At 45.1% G+C, this 19,575-nt stretch overlaps 1 protein-coding gene across 5 annotated transcripts in view; it reads right to left on the reverse strand.

Annotated features, from left to right (window-relative positions):
* SRPK2 (SRSF protein kinase 2) overlaps positions 1-19,575 on the reverse strand; it is a 243,726-nt gene that overhangs the window by 16,102 nt on the left and 208,049 nt on the right. For all 5 annotated transcript variants that reach the window (XM_079785841.1, XM_079785845.1, XM_079785842.1 and 2 more), the window contains exons 8-11: positions 10,049-10,214; positions 8,275-8,300; positions 6,649-6,895; positions 5,578-6,060 (exon numbers count right to left, since the gene is read on the reverse strand). In XM_079785841.1, coding sequence (XP_079641967.1) covers positions 5,578-6,060; positions 6,649-6,895; positions 8,275-8,300; positions 10,049-10,214 — 922 coding nt within the window. The remainder of the gene's footprint in view (positions 1-5,577; positions 6,061-6,648; positions 6,896-8,274; positions 8,301-10,048; positions 10,215-19,575) is intronic.

Raw genomic sequence — 19,575 nt, forward strand, 5'->3', positions numbered from 1 at the left:
AACTCAACAGAATTTAACATTTGTGGTCTCTATCTCTGGAAAACATTTCACAAAAAGGAACAAACTAGGCTGCCCGAGACCCCATGGGCACTGCCCCGCCCTTTCTCCTTTGCCTGGGATTCCTTCGCCCCTCGGACCAGCCCTGCGCGGCTCCCTCCGGCCTGTCCCTGGCTGCTCACCTGTGAGGGCACAGTCCCTGGTGCTCTCACCTGGCCCGTCTGTGCATTGCTGCAGAGCACAGCAGCACAGAGCGCCACCCCGAAGGGCGCCGTGTCCTTGTACCTGCACCCCCCCCTCCCTCTGCTTGGGATGTTAGATGATGGTTAACAAACAGATTAAAGGCCAGGACTCGTCAGCCTGGTTAGCCTTGGACAAGGAATATTCCAGAAGAGAGATTTCCTGAGAAGACCTGGTTTGTAAGGCAAACCTCTGAGGTCCTTCACGCTAGTCTTGCCAAATAATCAGCCCCTCTCAGCCCCAGGGTGACCCTGAGAACCTCAATGGGCGGCACAATGCCAGGCTCCTCAGGGCTCCCGGGACAGAAGAGCATCTCAGACAAGTCCGGACACGCCTGCGTCACGCAGGTAACCACGGGGCCACTGACCACGAAAGTAACCTGGAATCGAGGTCCAGACAGCAAACCCTGGAGTTCAGTCAGCATCTTCAGCAAACCTCAACTACCTACAAGCTCAGGTTTCTGGAAAGGATGAGGTACAGCCGTGGCTTTCACTTTAGAATTCTGAAGTGGTTTTTACAGACTAAACAGAACATTAAGCACCCTTTGCTCAGGCAAAGCTGGGCACTGCCCAATGAACCAAACCTCCTGTGGGTGCATCTGTGCCAGGAAGCCATGGCCCTGAAGGAGGCACTGACGCCGCGGCACCCAGGGCAGCAAGGCCGGCCGTGCTCATGGTTCCCAGGGCAGTGGGCAGGCGAGGTGCCCGGCCCCCAGAACACCGACACAGCCCCGCAGGAGGGGCCGGAGGATGTGGAGAGAGCTCTGGTTAATGGTTTAATCCTCAAGACCCATTCCTCAGGCTGTGGACCAATGGGGCGGGCAGACTCACATGTTCCCTTCCTGCTGACTGCCCAATGCCCACTTTCCTCTTTATAAAAAGGCTGATCACCATGGGCCCCATCAAAGGCCAGATCTGAGCTAAGAAGAAACACAGGAAACTCAGAAATAAGAAGGAAAGCAGCCCACAATGTACACAAAAAGGCACAATGTACACTCCGAACAGAGAAGGGGTGGAAAAGACAGTTCCAGGAGAAACATACAAATGCTGCCCTGAGGGGTGCACGGGCAGCATGTGAAGGCGGGCGAATCCTTGTGGCCTTCAGTCAGGAGAGGCAGCAGGCAGGAGACCGAAATCTGGGGTCTGCAGAACTGGAGAAAAATCTAAGTTCCAACACCTACAAGTTCTAAGACTCTGGCAAATGGCTGAAGCTGTTTGAGACTCAGGGAAAAGGAGGGAGAGGAAGGGACCACCCTCCCCGCACCCGCACACACATGCACGCACAGACTGCGCACAGGAGGCGGGCAGTGTCTGGCCTGTAGACCCAGGGGCTCCCCTTGCCCGTGGCGGGGGAAGGGCCTGCTCCAGGGACATGCGTTCATCCCCTGGCTCAGGTGCGTAGACCATGACCACCTCACAAACGGCACTATGGAATTTACCTTAAACATGTAATTGCATAAAAACACAGAGAAGGTAAAAGAGAACTTTCTTCTGAGTACCTGACTCTAACAGTAAAAAAGTAATTTGAACATCTACACAATGGAATACTACGCTGCTGTAAAAAAGAAAGAACTCTTACCATCTGCAACAGCATGGATGGACCTGGAGAGAATTATGCTCAACATTAAGTCATTCAAACACAAGTACAATCATGCTTGCTGCACAGTCACACCCATTTTACTATTACCGAGGAGAGAGTGGAGAGTGGGCAGAGAGGGGTGGGAAGATGTCAGTTCGGGAAGGGCAGTGGCCCTGAAGCCATTCCTGATAAACTGGTCTCAGGGTGACACTGTGTTCCCTCCACCTGAAACCATCCTAGAAACTAATAAGATGACAGCCAGGGGGGCCGCTGAGTGACAAAACAGCTGCCATCACTGAGCTGCAAGGCTCTATTCTAGGTCCAGATTGACACTTATATCATTCATTCATTCATTCATTCATTCATTTTAAATCCTCACGCAAGGACATCTTCTCCATTGATTTCTAGAGAGATTGGAAGGGAGGGAGGGAGAGAGAGAAACATCGATGTGAGAGAGACACATCAATTGGTTGCCTCCTGCACATGCCCTGGTCTGGGGCTGGGGAACCTGTACCCAAGGTACATGCCCTTGACTGGGAATCCGGGATTTGAACCTGAGACCCTTCAGTCCACGGGTCGATGCTATAACCACTGGGCAAAACCACATTGATACTTTAGTTTAAAATATCTGTACATGGGAGGCATGAATGCCCTCTCGATATGCAGATTCAGTACCAAATGCAAGGAGCAAAACTAGGAGATTTAGTGTCCAAACCTGACCCATTATCTGTTCCAGGTGCTGTCTTGGCACAGGAAACAGCATAAACAAGACAAATGAGGTTCATCCACCACACCCCAAATTAGGTAACTCATGTACTGGCTGGGAGTATGGGCAATAAAGTAAATAAAATGAGTCACACACCATGTCAGGTGGCTCTATATGCTGTGAAGAAAAGAAAGGCAAAGACAGGAGCTAGATAATGGAGGGTGTTCAGAGGCGGTCTGAGGAGAGGCCTGAGGAAAGGGAGTCTGGGAAGGGAGAAGCTCTAGGCAAGGGAGGTGGAATGCAAACAGGCACCAACAAACCCGCTGGTACTTCTGAGAAACTTCAGAACAAAGCTAGTGTGGGAGGTGCAGAATGAGCACAGGAAGTAGACCCAGGGGATGCGGGGGAAATGACAGGGAGGGAGCAGCCAGGGAGGAGACTGCATGGAGCTGTAAGCGTTAGAGCTGTGCCTCTGGGGCATGCTCGGTGGATGGGATGAGCTTTAACAAGCTCTCTCTTTGGACTGCTCTCCAGAGAATGGCTAGGGAGTGAGAGCAAAGTGAGATGGCAGGGAGGGAGCCTGTGTTAATTACAGCAGCCTAGGCAGGACTGACAGTGACATGGTCACTATTAGGTGAGAGGGGAAGGATCCAAAATATACCAACCTACTTGCAGGGAAAGCCGACACAACCACTCTGCCCCAGGGCTCCGCCCCTCGGCTGTGATGAGCCAGGGTCTAGACCAGTGATGGGCAACCTTTTGAGCTTGGTGTGTCAAACTTCGCCAAAAAACTGAGCATAACTCGGGTAGTGTGTCACTTTGAGGAAAAAACATTATTTCGCAAATGTTTCATCCTCAGGAGCAGCAAGTGTTTCATCCTCGGCATGTGGCCGCCTCAGCGGCCGCATGTCATCAAAAATGGCTACGCGTGTCAGTGCTGACACGCGTGTCATAGGTTCGCCATCACTGGTCTAATCTATGGATCTAGCAGCGAACAACCCAAGAGGAATCCTGCCTCCTCTCCTCAACCTTCTAGGCTACCACATTACTCCAGGAGAAAGTCCAATTCTTCAGCTGGTATGTACGTCTTCCATCAGACTTCTCACTCTGGCCTGGCCTCTTCTTCAACTACGCTGCTGTAATAAAAAGGATCTAAACAAATTCTAAATAAAGCTTGTTTCTCTTGCCTCCTATTCATGAAGTACTAAGTGGCACCCACCAGCCTCTAGATCACACCCCTTTCTTGCAGGAAACACCTCCCATGGGGGGAGGGGGCGGGGGTGCTGGCCCATGGTTATGAAACAACCAAGCTGAAAACCAAAACGGAGTACCTCCCATCACATGACTGGATGAGGAGATCCTGTCCCTGCTATGTCCCTAGAATTTGACAATATTCTAAAGGTCTGTTTGGTAAGAAGAGACTGGGCTCAAAAAATAAGAACTTCGCCCTCGCCGGTTTGGCTCGGTGGATAGAGCGTCAGCCTGTAGACCGAAGGGTCCCCAGTTCGATTCTGGTCAAGAGCACGTACCTTGGTTGCTTGCTCCTCCCCAGCCTGGGCCCTGGTAGGGGCCTGTGCAGGAAGCAACCAATCGATGTGTTTCCCTCTCTTCCACTCTCTCTAAAAGATCAATGGGGAAAAACACAGACCTCCTATTTCTCCCTGCCTCATGCAACAGACAGGGTGCTGGGAATGGAATGCGTGTTGGACAGACTAAAATTCTGATTGTGAGTGGAAAAAAGTGGGAGAAAGGAAAGAGTAGAAGAATGTAACCAAATATCACTGATTTGTTTGTTCATTACTCAACAAATGTTTATCTTAGCATCAAGTTAGATGCTGAGGATATAAAGAGAAAAATACATAGCACTTTCAAAGAGATTTTACATCCTAGTGAAGAGAAAGATAATGGCGATGAACAATGACCATGCACTTAAGGGAAAGAGGGGAAAGGGATCAGGCCGGCGGGGGACAGAGGACTTGTGTTTGAGCTGCTACCTGACCAAACAACCAAAGTTTGCCAAAAGCATGGACAATGGATAAACAGAAGGAAACATTCCAGGCCAGCAGGAAGCACAAGCGAAGGGACAGAAGCAGGAGTGAACATGCCTGTGCACACAGGTGCTTGTTACTGTGTCTTGAAAACAAGGGGAGAGCTATGCTACACTTAGTGCCCAGCAGGCACAGCAGTGTGGTAGGAGCCTGAGAGTGAGACACGCAGAGGTCAGCTCTTCCTTAGATGAACCCACATCCCAGGTGAAGTGTCTTGTAAGCACCTTTCAGAAGTTCTGCTCAGAGTAAAGGTAAACAGGGTCAGAATGTGTTTACAAGGCGGCTCGGCAGGCCTTTCCCCTTGCTGAAATGGAAGGGCTGCAGACCTGGCGGGGCTATCTGCAGGCTGGCTCACCCACGGATTGTCTGTGTGTCAAACACTGGTCAGCAGAGGGAGCAGAGGAGGTTTGTGAGGCCAGAATGGAAACCAGCCATGGTGCCCAGGGTTTGCTTACTGAAATCCCTTGGCAGGTCACGGCAGAGATGTGTCATGTGTCATTCACTCCCAAGTAAGGTTTGATATAGGTCGTCATCACATTTAAATCCTTGCCACTGCCTTTAAAATGGCAACAACCAAGTCCTATAATCAGGAACAAGTATCAAAAGAAAGACACCCCTTCTCAATCAGACAAAGAACAGGCACCTACCTCTTTGAATAGAAACAAACCAAACCAAAAACTAAATATTACAGATGGAAGCACAAATTATAAATTAAACTACACATTCTAGAAAGCTACAGGTATAAGTTCTTAAACTTGGAAGGTTCTTAGACAATGTCACTAAATATAGAGAGAATGAGACAAGCTCAGAAATGGATCTGAGCCGTAGAGAGCAAGAGAAAGTGGCACAGAATATACTTTATGTTACATTAATTACCCACGAGTACACAGATAAAATGGAAGTGGTTACGGCACACAGACATGGGTTTCCCACCTCCAGCCAATTCCCTCCTTTGCCAAGGGTGACTCAGACCACTGAGGCAGGTACCTGATGGGGAGGGACACTTACTTTTTGGCAAATCTCCAGTGCTGGAGGCCGAAACCGTCCTGCTCCTGTCGTGGGATGGGCTGCTTTCCTCCTGCTCAGTAAGCGGGGATCCGTCGGAAAGTGCAGAGCCACAAGCCACAGGTTCTAAGGGCCCAGAGGACAATGATGTGGAAAACTCTGGAAACTGTGACTTGGGAATTTTATGTCGTCCATTTGGCAATTCACCATTGAATTGTTCATAGGAGCTGCTGTACGTGTAATCACTTTCTGCGTTTGGCTCATCGAGGTTATACTCCTCAGGGTTTGGGCAATCTTCTTCATCATCGTCTTCATCATCCAGCTGCTGCTCCAGCAGGAACGGGCCGTTCCCAATGTGGCCATTGGTTTTGGGTGATTCTATCCACGTGGGGTCTATGTTCTCGAGCTCCTGTTCACCATCGTCTTCATCCTTCTCAATGTTTTCTTTCTCAGCATCTTCTTTCTCTTCCTGGTCCTCAGCTTCACCTTAAAAGGATGATGAGTGGAGAATTAGAACTTGTTACCTCCTTACCACAATGGCACTAGGTACTAATCTCCAACAAGAGATAACTCTAAATGTGCTTAACTTATGCACTACATAGCAAACAGCGCTTGGCTCTCAGGGTAATATCCTCAGGTTTCCGAAATCTTAATTTGCATTTATTAAGTAACTGGCCTTCTCTTATTAGAAAGAGTTAGCTCCTGGGGGAAACGATCTAATAGTTGCATTTCCATTTCTACGGTCTCCTGTGTAACCCTCAGGGAAGGTTTGTGGGTACAGTACTATTAGGTAAAAGGTTAATTACAAAATAAAAGACAATCGTCAGCGTGATAGAGACATGGAGTTTCTCAAATATTTCCCATGTTTTAAAAAACTTGTGAGAATATTAACCTATTTCTGGCATCCATTTTACAAATGAATTACCAGACAGTTCCCCATCTTCCTGAGTAAGGAGTTAAAGAACCCTCCTCGCATCTGAAGCAGCACGGCCCCCTTTGTGGTGACCCGGGGGAGGGTCCCTATCAGTGAAGCCCTGGGCCCTCTCTGCAGCCCCTTCTTCCGAGGCGACTGACCATTGTCAAGCGCAGGCTCTCCCTCAGCAGCCTCCTCTAGCGCTGCTGCTTTTAGTTTCACCTCTGGGCGGTATTCATCATCTTGCTCATTAGAAGGTACAGCTGATGTGACATTTTCTTCTATTATTTTCCTTTCGGCTTCGCGCTCCAATTCTTCTATTTCCTGCAGGCGCTTTTCCAGTAACTCAGCCTGCCTTTTCTGCTTCTTTTTCAGTTTTTTCTTTTTGTTTTTAGAAATTTTTCCTATCTACGGCATGGTAAGAAAATACCACAGGTCAGTTTGCTTCTTTTGAAAGCACTATGCAATAGTATAAATGCTGGCAGTATAGCAAATACCAACAAAGTCTGCTTTTTTCAGGTCGTATTCAATTAAAATCACATGCCCAGACATGGTGGCTAGGGTTACAGTCAAACCAGAAAAAAAGGAAACAATGTAATATCAAATAATGGGTCCTAACCCTCAGAGGGATATAGTTTAAATCCAATTAAGTCTTTTCCATTCAAACTCTGAGAAGTACTGAATATGCTGAGATAACAAGAAGCACCTCCTGCTAGTTTTATGTGCTGCTGCCTGTATACAAAGTAACAAAGTCCCCTCTCCCTACTGCCTTACCAACTTGCCTGCCAAAAAAGAAAGGCCTGCCAAAACAGGTGTTTCATTCACAGGTGGTCAACAGCACTGTTTGTGTTTGGGTCTCACACACTGAGCTGTTATCAACACCAAGACTGCATGAATATGGGAGATGAGCCCATGAAGTAGAGGAGAAAAGAGAAAAGCGCCTCCAATGATAGGCATCTAACTTGGCAACTACTAGCCATGAGAGCCTCCAGTTTTCACAGATCAAAGCGAGCTGCTCGAGCCGTGGGGAACTATGGGGAACAGCACGGCTTACCGCCTCGGCAGGCCAGGTGGCGCAATTATTACCACTCCCTCTTCTACTGGGACTTCCATTCCAAACTGAGGGCTGTGGCAGCACCCTCAATTCCTGGGCATTTCCTTTCAAAGCTCTAAAATCTGTAGGTGACGAGACAGAGACATTCAATCGTCCCCTGGACCCAGCTGGGGTCAGGGCTGCTGGGCAGGGTTTATTTCTAGGCAGCCTGCTTCATTTGACTGAACTTAGTGTTTTCACAGGACCACAAAAAAGACAACCGCTCTCATATTTAACTACTAGCTAGGGAAAAAAATTTAGAGCTGCATTAGAAAAACAGGTAACTTGGAAGCCAATGAGAAATAAGGTAAAGTGTTTTCAGAATAATCACACTCCAAACTCTATTTCTATCACCTCACATTTCACCAAGCTCGGCAACAGCACTCCAGAAAGCACGCGAGGAAAATGAAGATCAAACTTGGAACCACTCTAACTATTTCTAAGACTAAAATTCAGTTCCGCTTACCAAAACAGTTTAAGTCTTATATATGCAAGGATACACAGCATTTATAAACATACCTGTGTATTACATTAGTATATATTAGGACATCTGTGATTGAGAAAGGAACCAAAACAATAGATCACCAATTCCCTCAACCAACCCTTACATGAAAAATTGTTGCAGAAAGAAACAAACTACTGTTACACTGTGAAAAGTTAGTAATGAGCAGTGGCTTTTAAGAATAGTACTTACAGGTTTTTGCTGTGGAGCCGTACTCACTAAAACAAAACAAAACAAAACAAAAACGACTGTTTAGAGGGAAATTGATACATATCCTTATTTGAATTGTAAAATGAAATAATTACTGCCTTTTAATGGCTATCCAACTTCAACAACTTAAATACTAGAGCTTCTGAATCAAAGAGATCTAAAGAATGTTTATCAAACTCAAATGAATGATTGGTTCTTTAAAATCATAGCAATAGCTGTTCAATATGGAGCCATTTCTCTTATCTAAAATTAAATAACCATTTAAAAAATAATAAATAAAATGAAATGAAATAACCATTCATTTCAGAAATAGTCCATCCAAAAGCACTGACTAATAACTTAAGAATGGAGAAGGGTTCACAAATGAAGTCATTGAACTAACTTGTTTTATAAACAATGAAACAATTTAGATGAGATGTACATTTGTTTGAAAATTATTTAGCAAGTTTGTACAACTAAAGTAAATCAAATATTGCAGCAAATATTCTACAAATCAAATGATCAGACCTCGCCAGCCTCAAAAGCTTGACTGACTAAAAGGCTCCATGATAGCACCAATCAGAAAGGATATATGCACCCCTATGTTCATAGCAGCACAATTCACCATAGCTAAGATTTGGAAACAGCCTAAATGCCCATCAGCAGATGAGTGGATTAGAAAACTATGGTACATCTACACAATGGAATACTACGCTGCTATTAAAATGAAGTAACTTTTACCATTTGCAGCAGCATGGATGGACCTGGAGAGCATTATGTTAAGTGAAGTAAGCCAGGCAATGAAAGAAAAATACCACATGATCTCACTCATTTATGGAAAATAAAGAACATTATAACCTGATGAACAAAAAGATAGATACAGAGGCAGTAAAGCAACAAACAGACTGTCAAATCACAGTGGGAAGGCTGGGGAGTGTTGGGGAGGGGGGAAAGAGATCAACCGAAGGACTTGTATGCATGCATATAAGCACAACCAATGGACACAAGACACTGGGGGAGTGGGATGAGGGCATGCGACAGGGGGTAGGGGAGGCTGGGGGAAGGTCAATGGGGGAAAAAAGGAGATATATGTACTACTTATGTAATACTTTAAACAATAATAAATAAAAAAAAGGCTCCATGATATAGAAAAACACCGATGGTAGAAAATTCAGAGGCGCTGCATCTCCCAAGAGCCCCCGTCAGTCACAGGGCTGCAGCCCTGAGTCTGCTCGCCTGCCTGACAGCATGGAGCACACACACTGTGAGGAGAGGGTGAGAGAACAGTCAACCCCTCACTGCCACCTTTATAGTCAGGGAAAAATAGAAATTAAACTTGATATGCCAATACTCAAGTCACTTGGTCTTTCCCCCGTCCCTGGGGTCTATAACTGATTCCAAATCCACTAGGTAGACTCTGACTGATGTAACTGTGCTAACTGGAGACTAGGAGGCATGCTAACAAGCCTGAAGCTAGAAAAAACTCTGAGACCTGCTCCTATACATTCTTCTGCAGAGAAGTGGGCAACAGAAGGAAATGTGAAAAGGTAAGAATTGAAATGACCTTTTAAGGGAGAACAAAGTTAAGAATTCAAATGTGAAAGTGTAATTTGAAGCATCTTCCTTCTTAAGAAAAAAAGTCTAGTTATTTCTATCCATCAGGTTCTTACGAAAGTTCCTAATATGTACACAGCTGCCTCAGCTGCCTTCAATGTGCAGCTTTGCAGGCTCTCAATGTTCCTGAACTGACTGAGACAAAGCTGGCTCGGCCCCTCACCTGCAGACCCTGAAGGAGGAGGAGCACCCGCTTTCTGCCACTCCGTGGCCTCGGCTGCCATTCTTCGCACGTACGCATCATCCACACACATCAAGATGTTTTCTGGCTTTATGTCAGTATGAATGATCTTGCATTTACTGTGTAGATAATCTAACCCCTGAAGTACCTGATCACAACAAAATTAAGAGAGGAGATAAGTTATTTATACCTTTATTAGTCAACATTTATTTGTAAAATAGGTAATATTATCACAAGACACAAAAATTCAAAAGACAAAAAAGGATATTTAGTAAAAATCTCCTCCCACCCAGTTCTTCCCCACAAGCAACCAAAGTGTATCATTCTGGGGATAATTTATGCTCATGGAAACAAATGCATCTATATATACATCTATATATGCATTTTTAAAAAAGACTGATTTTTAAAGAGAGAGGAAGGGAGAGGGAGAAAGAGAGAAACATTAATGTGAGAGCGAGCCATTAATTGGCTGCCTCCTGCATGCCCCCCACCAGGGATCAAGCCCGAAAGCCAGGCATGTGCCCAGATTAGGAATCGAACCGGCCTTTCGGTGCCTGGGAGCCACACCGGCCAGGGCTATATATACTTTTATAATAACTTTATTGAAATGTAATTTAGATACCAAACAATTCACCCTTAAAAGTGTATAACTCAATGGTATTTAGATGTGCAACCATAGCCACTATCTAATTTAGAACACTTTCATTACCCAAAAAGAAACACTATACTCATTGGCAGTCATTCTCCATCCCCTCCAAACTCCTCCAGCGTTAATCAACCACTAACTTGCTTTCTATCTTATTCTGGACATCCTATATAATAAAGAGGTAATATGCAAATTGACCCTCACACCCTTGCACAAGATGGCCACCCCTATGTGGTCAAAGATGGCCACCACAAGATGGCCAGCATGGGAGGGTAGTTGTGGGTGAGCAGGCCAGCAGGGGAGGGCAGCTGGGGCAACTGGGCCGGCAGGGGAGGGTAGTTGGGGGCGATCGGGCTGGCAGGGGAGAGCAGTTGGGGGCGATAGGGCCAGCAGGGGAGCAGTTAGGCGTCGATCAGGCTGGCAGGGGAGTGGTTAGGGGGTGATCAGTCTGGCAGGCAGAAGCAGTTAGGGGCAATCAGGCAGGCGAGCGGTTGGGAGGCAGCAGTCCCGGATTGTGAGAGTGATGTCCAACTGCCGGCTTGCATTTGGACATCCCCCAAGGGGTCCCAGATTGGAGAGGGTACAGGCTGGGCTGAGGGACACCTCCCCTCCCCCCTCCCCCAAATGCACAAATTTTGTGCACCGGACCTCTAGTTTTATATATAAGTGAAATCATACATGGTGGTCTTTTGTAAGTGGTTCATCCATATACAGCATGTATCAATGCTTCATCATTCCTTTTCATTGTTAAACAATGTTCCACTAGATATACCACATTTTGTCTAGCCATTCACTCGATGGACATTTGGGGTTTTTCCACTTTTGGACTGCTATAAATAAAATTGTCATGAACATTCACATACATGTTTCTGTGTGGATATATGCTTTTATTTTTCTTGGGTATATACCTAGGAGTGCAACTGTTGGATCATAAGGTAACTCTATGTTCAGCCCTTTGATAAACTGCCAAACTGTTTTATACAGTGGCTATACCACTTTCCATTCCCAGTGGCCACGCGTGAGGGTTCTGATGTCTTCCTCATGGCCAGCGCTTTCTCTGTCTTTTTCATTTCAGTGACTGTAGTGGATAGGAAGGGTATATCTCACTGATGACTAATGATGTGCATATATTTTTAATACTGCAGGAAAGGAGGTCAAAGTTTTTCTGGACTTACTTCCACTGGAGAGGAATTTTTTCAATTATTTCCATAAGCAATTATTTTTAAAATACAGATCATGTTCCTATAAATTAGAAATTCAATATGCTCAATAAATATTAACATTTAATAAATATTATTAAACCATTTTAAATCATTTAGGGGTCTTGTCCAAAATAGACAAGTGGGGGAAAAGATAAGCGGAAGATATATAATATCACCCAACTCTGGAAAGTTCACAGCAAAAACCCAACACTTCTGTCTACCTTGAGTATTTGGCTAAATGACCTTAGCAGACAACACAGCATCAGGAAGTGAGGGTACAGAGATTTCAAAAAGAGAAAACAGAAAGACCTGTCTCTCAAACAGGATGAAAATCCCTCATCTAATCTTACCCCCTCTTTTGTAGCCACACACTATACTACGTGTTTGATACATAGCAATAAACAAAGTCCCCTGGCTTCATGGGCTTACGCAGGCCTCATGTTATCAGAGAGCTTACTGCTTCATGCCAGGGGAAAGAGGGGTTGGCCATGAAGAAACCAAGTTGAATCATGGGCACAACAAACACAATTTAGTATGTGGACGAGTTCGTAGTAATAGTACCAGTAAATGTCAACACTTTTCCTAAAAGATCTTTTCACCACCATCTCATCCTCAAATAGCTTTTACCTTCCTACCTTAGGTCATTCACATTCTCAGACTGTTTCACCACGTGGGAAGCTACACAGGTACGAGTTCATGAGATTCAGTATCCAAATATGTTCATATGAGTTCCCCATGACAATGAGGCTATCCAGATGAGCAAAGTGTTCTCAGCAAGAATTTAAGAGTCCAGATTTTTCAAATGTTGCTATTGCACACAACTGGGTTAACTTTCATTAAGAAGCATAGTTTGTAACATCTGACTATGAAAATAAGCAAAAGACTTCACCATTGGAACAAATTAAGTAAGTTAATTAAGATTATGTAAGTCATTAAAGGAAAGGAAATGGTTAAGAGACGAAGCTGTCTGAGCTTCCATTTTCATATCTGTAAAAGGGAGGAATATATCTGTTAGAAATATGGTGAGAATTAGAAATAATCTGTGGAAATCATAAAAACAAGGTCTAGTTTACAGGAAGCTCAAAATAAGTGATATAACTGAACTAAGCCAGAAGACTTGAATTATTGACTAAATAACTATAACTTGACTAAGTCATTTCTTAAACTTCTCCAGTCTCGATTCTCCCATAGCTAACATGAATGGGCTCTACTTGATATTCTCTGTGGTAATAAAGTTACAAAATCTGATTCTGCAGTTTCTTTTAATTCTAGATTACTATTTTTTAAAACCTTCAGCTGTAAGCTAAGAAGAATAGTTTTATTTTCAAAAAATGTCATTTCTGTTCTCAGCCACTGAGGTTTAAAGCAATAAAGCACCCCAGCATCCAGAATCCAACAATAATGGCAAATCTTACAACCATTTATGCAGAATTGCTATGATGATGAAAAAAAAAAAAAAAAAAACCACACAAAAAAACAAAACTCTATGAAGCAAGCTTCATGCTCAAGGACAGATCTCCCCTTGCAAATTCTGAAAAATAGTTAAAAGGAGCCTTTAATAATTTCCCCTCTGTTGCCTTCATTTGTCAAAACTTAAGTTTCTCTCTTGCCTAAAAAACCACACATACTTGGCCTCAGCAGCAGGAGGCAGCAGAGGCTGCACAGATCCTTGGGCTGCTTTGAAAGCTGAGCTCCATCTAACCACAGATGGGCCAGGGACAGGGCTGCATCCACTAAGGGAGCCCACACACCCTCCTGGAGCACGGGCCAGTTTGCTCCACAGGAGTCAGGCACACAGGTCAGCAGCAGCACAGAAGTGAAGGCAGAGCCCAGAGCTGAGAGCAAGAGAAGCCCCAGTTCTCGGTCAGGAACTACCCACGGCTCAGAGCAATTCCCTTCTCTCAAGTTCAGCTGTAAAATAAGGGGTTTGGTCAAGACTGCCTCTAACGTTTTTTTCTACCCACCTATGAACCATGTCAGAGCTCATCTGTTACTGGCGTTAGCAACATAAATCTGCTCCTATCCACTATGGCTTGCTGGAAATAGGAGTAAGTTGATAGTAATGTGAAGACTTCTCTCAAAGGCATCTTCCTGGCCCTGTGCATGCACCACCCAGACTGATGCTGTCCCCAAAATCCTAAACTGCAAAGAGAAACAGAATGAAGACTACCGGTCAAGATGACAGTGTAGGTAAACACGGTACTCACCTCCTGCCACAACCACATCAAAATTATAACTGAACTACAGAACCATCATTCAGAACCATCTGAAATCTAGCTGAATGGAAATCCTACAACTATGAAATTAAAGAAGCTACACTGAGACTGGTAGGAGGGGCAGAGATGTGGAACAGGCAGGTCCCACACTCCCATAGATAAACATTGGATGGGATACCTCAGCTGTGGAGGTCCCCCCTGAGGAGCGAGGGGTCCCAGCCTCACACCAGGTCTCCCAGGCCAGGGTTCCAGGGCCAGGAGGAGAAGGCCCTATAACTTCAGGCTGTAAAAACCAGTGGGCATTGAGGCTGAGGGAAGACATGGCTGCTGGAGTCCCAGGCAGTTCCTCTTAAAGGGCCTGCTCACAGACTTACTCAGAGTCACTCACTCTGGGCTCCAGAGCTGGAGCAGCAGCTTGAAAGGCACTAGAGACATACAGGGAGGAACTGAATTCTGTAGCATCAGGGCAACAGCTGGAGGTGGGTCAGGGGCAGCTTTCTCTCAGACAGAAGTGCTGGCAAAGGCCCATTGTTCCTTTTCTGTGACACAACTTGTGGGCCCATCCCAAGCACATCCCAGTGGCTTTTCCACATAAATGACCTCTCTTGCCTCATGCTTTAGACTTTCCTAAAAATCTCTGAAACAAACAACATCTGACCTGGTGTACCCCATACCTCTTGCTAAGTGGCCTGGCCAGGCCCAACACTAGCAGCAGCCCGTCTTAGTTGGCAGTCTGGCCTCTCCTGAGTACTTCCAAGCCCAGCACAAGTAGCAGCAATCTGCAGATTGCTCGTGCCAGGTGGCCCCAGATCCAGCATGTCCTCAGATGAGGATTAAAAAAAAGAAGAAAAACACATAAAAATATGAACAACAAAATGTTAATAAATACATATCTCTTGACAATCCTATCTAATAAAAGAGTAAAATGCAAACTGACCATCACTCCAACACACAAGATGGCTGCCCCCATATAGTCAAAGATGGCTGCCCCCATGTGGACACAAGATGGCCACCACAAGATGGCCAGCAGGGGAGGGCAGTTGTGGGCAATCAGGCCAGCAGGGGAGGGCAGTTGGGAGGGACCAGGCCTACCAGGGAGGGCAGTTGGGGGTGATCAGGCCTGCAGGGGAGGGCAGTTAGGGGTGACTGGGCTGGCAGAGGAGGACAGTTGGGGGCAACCAGGACTGCAGGGGAGGGCAGTTGGGGGGGGACCAGGCCAGCAGGGTAAGGCAGTTGGGGTGACCAGGCTGGCAAGGGAGGGCAGTTAGGGGTGACTGAGCCAGCAGGGGAAGGCAGTTGGGGGCAACCAGGCCTGCAAGGGAGGACAGTGGGGGCAATCGGGCTGGCAGGGGAGCAGTTAGGTGTCGATCAGGCTGGCAGGGGAGTGATTAGGGGGCGATCAGGAGGGCAGGCAGAAGCAGTTAGGGGCAATCAGGCAGGCAAGCAAGTGGTTGAGAGCCAGCAGTCCTGGATTGTGAGAGGGGTCCCAGATTGGAGAAGGTGCAGGCTGGGCTGAGGGACACGCCCCCCCAATGCACGAATTTCGTGCACCGGGCCTCTAGTTAAATATAAAAAACAAAATGAACAGAACAGAAACAGACTCATAAATACACAGAATATTTTGGTGGTTGCCAAACAGATGGGGGGGGCGAGGGGGTTTTGGGGATGAGTGAAAAAGGTGAAGGAATTAAGAATTATAAATTGGTTGTTGCATAAGAGTCATGGGGATGTAAAGTACAGCAGACAGAATATAGTCAATAATATTCTAATAACTGTGTGGTATCAGATGGGTACAATATCAGGATGATCCCTTACAAAGTTGTATGTCTAATCACCAGGATGTACACCTGAAACTATTATAATGTGTATGTCAACTGTAACTGAAAAATAAGAAATGATTTTAAAAGAGAGAAACAGAATGAGAACAATTTTCCAAATTATTTTATGACTCCGGTCACAACTCGGGGACTTTCTTCCTTCCCACCTGAACAAAGGACACAGGGTATGGAGACTTCGCCTGCCTCCCCCTCGGTGGGTAATGCCCTGCTAATGCAGCTCCAAGGGAAACCACCACAGCCAGACGAGCTGGCAGAGCGGAGCGGGCTGGCCCTGAGCTAGAGCACTTCCCTGGGACAGACTTGTTGTAAGTGTGGAGGTGACACCAAAGGGATTCTCTCTAGCCCAGAATCTCTCTTACTAGGTAACTAACACTCCTACTGGCTTTTTCCTCCTCACTAAGACAGATATGAGGCAAAGCCTACAAACTGCTTCTGATAAGCATGACAATAAGCAGAATGGAGAAGTATGGGAAAAGAACTGGATACTCAAACCAGTCTCAGTAGACATTGTCCTTATCCACCTTGGACTGAAATAGGTCCCTGCTCCTTGCTCTTTCAAACAGTGACTAGTGAGAATTGATGAGAAAATCCAGCAGTTGTACTTGTGAATACAGTCAGGACAAAAGGTAAATCCTCTGTGCCCTGCATTTAGACGCACAGAGTAATGAGCTGGGAAAGAGGCTTTACTACCTGGAAATATGTCACCATATTTCTGAGTTGAGGACCCAACATTTTGAGAATTCCAAGTTAGTACAGAACCAGGTGTACCACCACACCAAACAATTCCAAGATATCAATGTTTACCAATTTAAAATTAATCTTCTGAGCTAAAATTCAACGATACTGGCTTGACCATAATGAATGCACTGATGACTAGGAGAAGTAAAATAATTAAAATGGTAAATAAATACTAAGTGTAGATAGTGTGGCTCAGGGACTGCTGAGTCAGCCTGCCAACAAGGCCCCACCCCGGCATGCCCATGAGATCGCCACCCCAGAGGCAGGTTTGAAAAGTACTGCATTTAAAGTCCCCTTACATATATTGCAGCACATATTAGAAATTATAAATTACCTGTTAAATAAAACCCAATGGCTGTACTTTTAACCTTTTGCACTCAGATGTCAAGTGTGACTCGACACGGTTAGCATTAGAATAAAGGAATCGAGAAAAAAGCAAGCGAGTGCAAAGGGTTAAACAATCTAATTGTCAGCTCTATTAAGGCAAAAAAATAAAAACAGACCACTTACTACAAATAGAGACCTGAATGCACACCTTCCATAAAGACATGCTACAATTTGAAATGCTCCCAAATCTTTCTATGCAGACATTTCATACCCTGCAGTTGAGCATGGAAGCAGAGGTTACACCACCTGGATTCGGACCTTGGTGCCCGCTGGGTAACTATGGGGCCTGGGGAAGTTTTTATCCTATCTGTGAAAGGCCATCTGTAGAGTGGACATAACAACTGCCCTGACCTCCTAAGGCTGTGATGAGGACTAGACAGCATCATACAAATAAAGAGGACTTACAACAGTGAGAGCCTAAAAGAACATAATCAATGTTAGCGACAATAATGATGACAAAATAGAAGAATTTAAAAATCTGGTGACTTTGCTAAAATACTGGAAAAACTAGCAGTTAGAAAAGTCACCAAAATTCGGGTCTTGCTCTTAACAACCTTCATTTAATGGCAAGTAGTCCTTCTTTGCCAGGTTTCTGTAATGGGCAGTAAATTAAACCAGAAAGTTTAAAAATGTGAGATGTCAGCCACCCTTTCAATTACATAAGAAAGTCAAAGCTATGTTTAAAGAACAGTAAGACATTTAAAGAAAACTGTACCACAAATAACAAATACTGCCAACAAGCACCATTATTCTTCTTTCAGTTTCAGAAATAAAAGTTAGACATAAAATAGACCTCAATAAAACCGACTTAAAAAGAAAAAAAGAGAAATGAAAGCTGTGGGTCAAACAGACAACCACAAGACTCGACTCCTGAGGCGAGAGAAGCAGCCTGCGGGGAGGGGGGGTGCCCTGCAGCAGCACTAGCATCCTCACCACAGGCAACCAGATGCCCTTCTCTGACTGGGCACTAGGTCACCATGGGTGAGTGAGGACAGCTGAGACCTGATCAAAGGACTGATAATAGTGTAAGTATAGGAAACACTGGAAATGTGATTGTCATTACTTTTAGAAAGTGTTAACATTTACCTTCAAGCCTGTCAAATCATAGGTCAGTCAAATCACAAAGTCAGATTAAGAGGAACATATACTTCTTCAGAAAAGACATTTCTTGATCACCTACTACATGAAGGAAGCGGCGAGAAAATGTGACATGGATACATGACCTGTACCTGCACGATGCTCACAGTGCAGATGGGAGACTCGAGGTCTGCTCACAATGCTGGATGCTTTCTCACTTCCTTGCCCCTCAGAATTCATCTCCACAACAAAGCCACAAATTATGTATCATCATCCCGATTTCACAAATGAGGAAACATACTCACAGAGGCTAAGGAATTTGATCCAGGTCACCAAACAGTTAAGTGCCAAAGTTAGAATTTGAAATTAAGTCAAGGCATGTACCCATTGTACTTTCCTCTATTCTAGGGGTTCTCAGTGAGGGGGAATCTCTAGAGGATATGTGATAAAGTTTGGAGTAATTTTTAAAAATATATTTTTTTATTGATTTCAGAGAGGAAGGGAGAGGGAGAGAGAGAAACATCAATGATGAGAGAGAAACATTGATCAGCTGCCTCATGCACACCCCGTACTGGAAGCAAGACAGCAACCAGGGCATGTGAATCAAACCCGGGACCTTTCAGTGCACAGGCAGACACTCTACTCACTGAGCCAAACCAGCTAGGGCCAGAGTAATTTTTAATTGTCAAAACTGGAGGTGGGTAGAGGCCAGAAATGCTGCTAAACACCCTACAAGTCATAGGACGGGTCCCTACAATAAAGACTTATCCAGTCCAAAATATCAACCCTGTGCCAGGGTTGAGAAACTTTGGCTTATAAGACCCTGCAAGCATTAGGAAAGAACCAAATGCAGGCCACAAGCATCTTGAGGGGGGAGAACACACCACTATTAACTGGGGGAGTATGATAAGCCTTCATCACAGAAGAGGTATTTTGGTTGAGTCTTTAGCTAAAACATGGGTACAAAAGAAAGCAGGGTCTTTTCAGCAGCCCAAGACAAAAGGAAGATCAAAGATGTGAAGTTAAAAAACAGCAAGGCTGCCCTGACCGGTGTGGCTCAGTGGATAGAGCGTAGGCCTGTGGACTGAGGGGTCCCAGGTTCGATTCTGGTCAAGGGCATGTGCCTTGGTTGTAGGCACATCCCCAGTAGGGGGTGTGCAGGAGGCAGCTGATCGATGTTTCTAACTCTCTATCCCTCTCCCTTCCTCTCTGTTAAAGCTCAATAAAATATATTTAAAAAAACAAACACAAAACAGCAAGGCAAGGACACTCTAAAATACCTATCAAAGAAAACTAGTAAAAATTTATGAATAAAAAACCTGGTAAATGAGCAAGTATTTATAAATGCTTTGGGACATCTTTAGAGATTCTTAAGAAATTAGTAACTTGGTTGACTCCACGAGGG

Source organism: Cnephaeus nilssonii (genome assembly GCF_951640355.1).
Source record: "Cnephaeus nilssonii genome assembly, chromosome: 12".
NCBI classification, from domain to species: Eukaryota; Metazoa; Chordata; class Mammalia; order Chiroptera; family Vespertilionidae; genus Cnephaeus; species Cnephaeus nilssonii.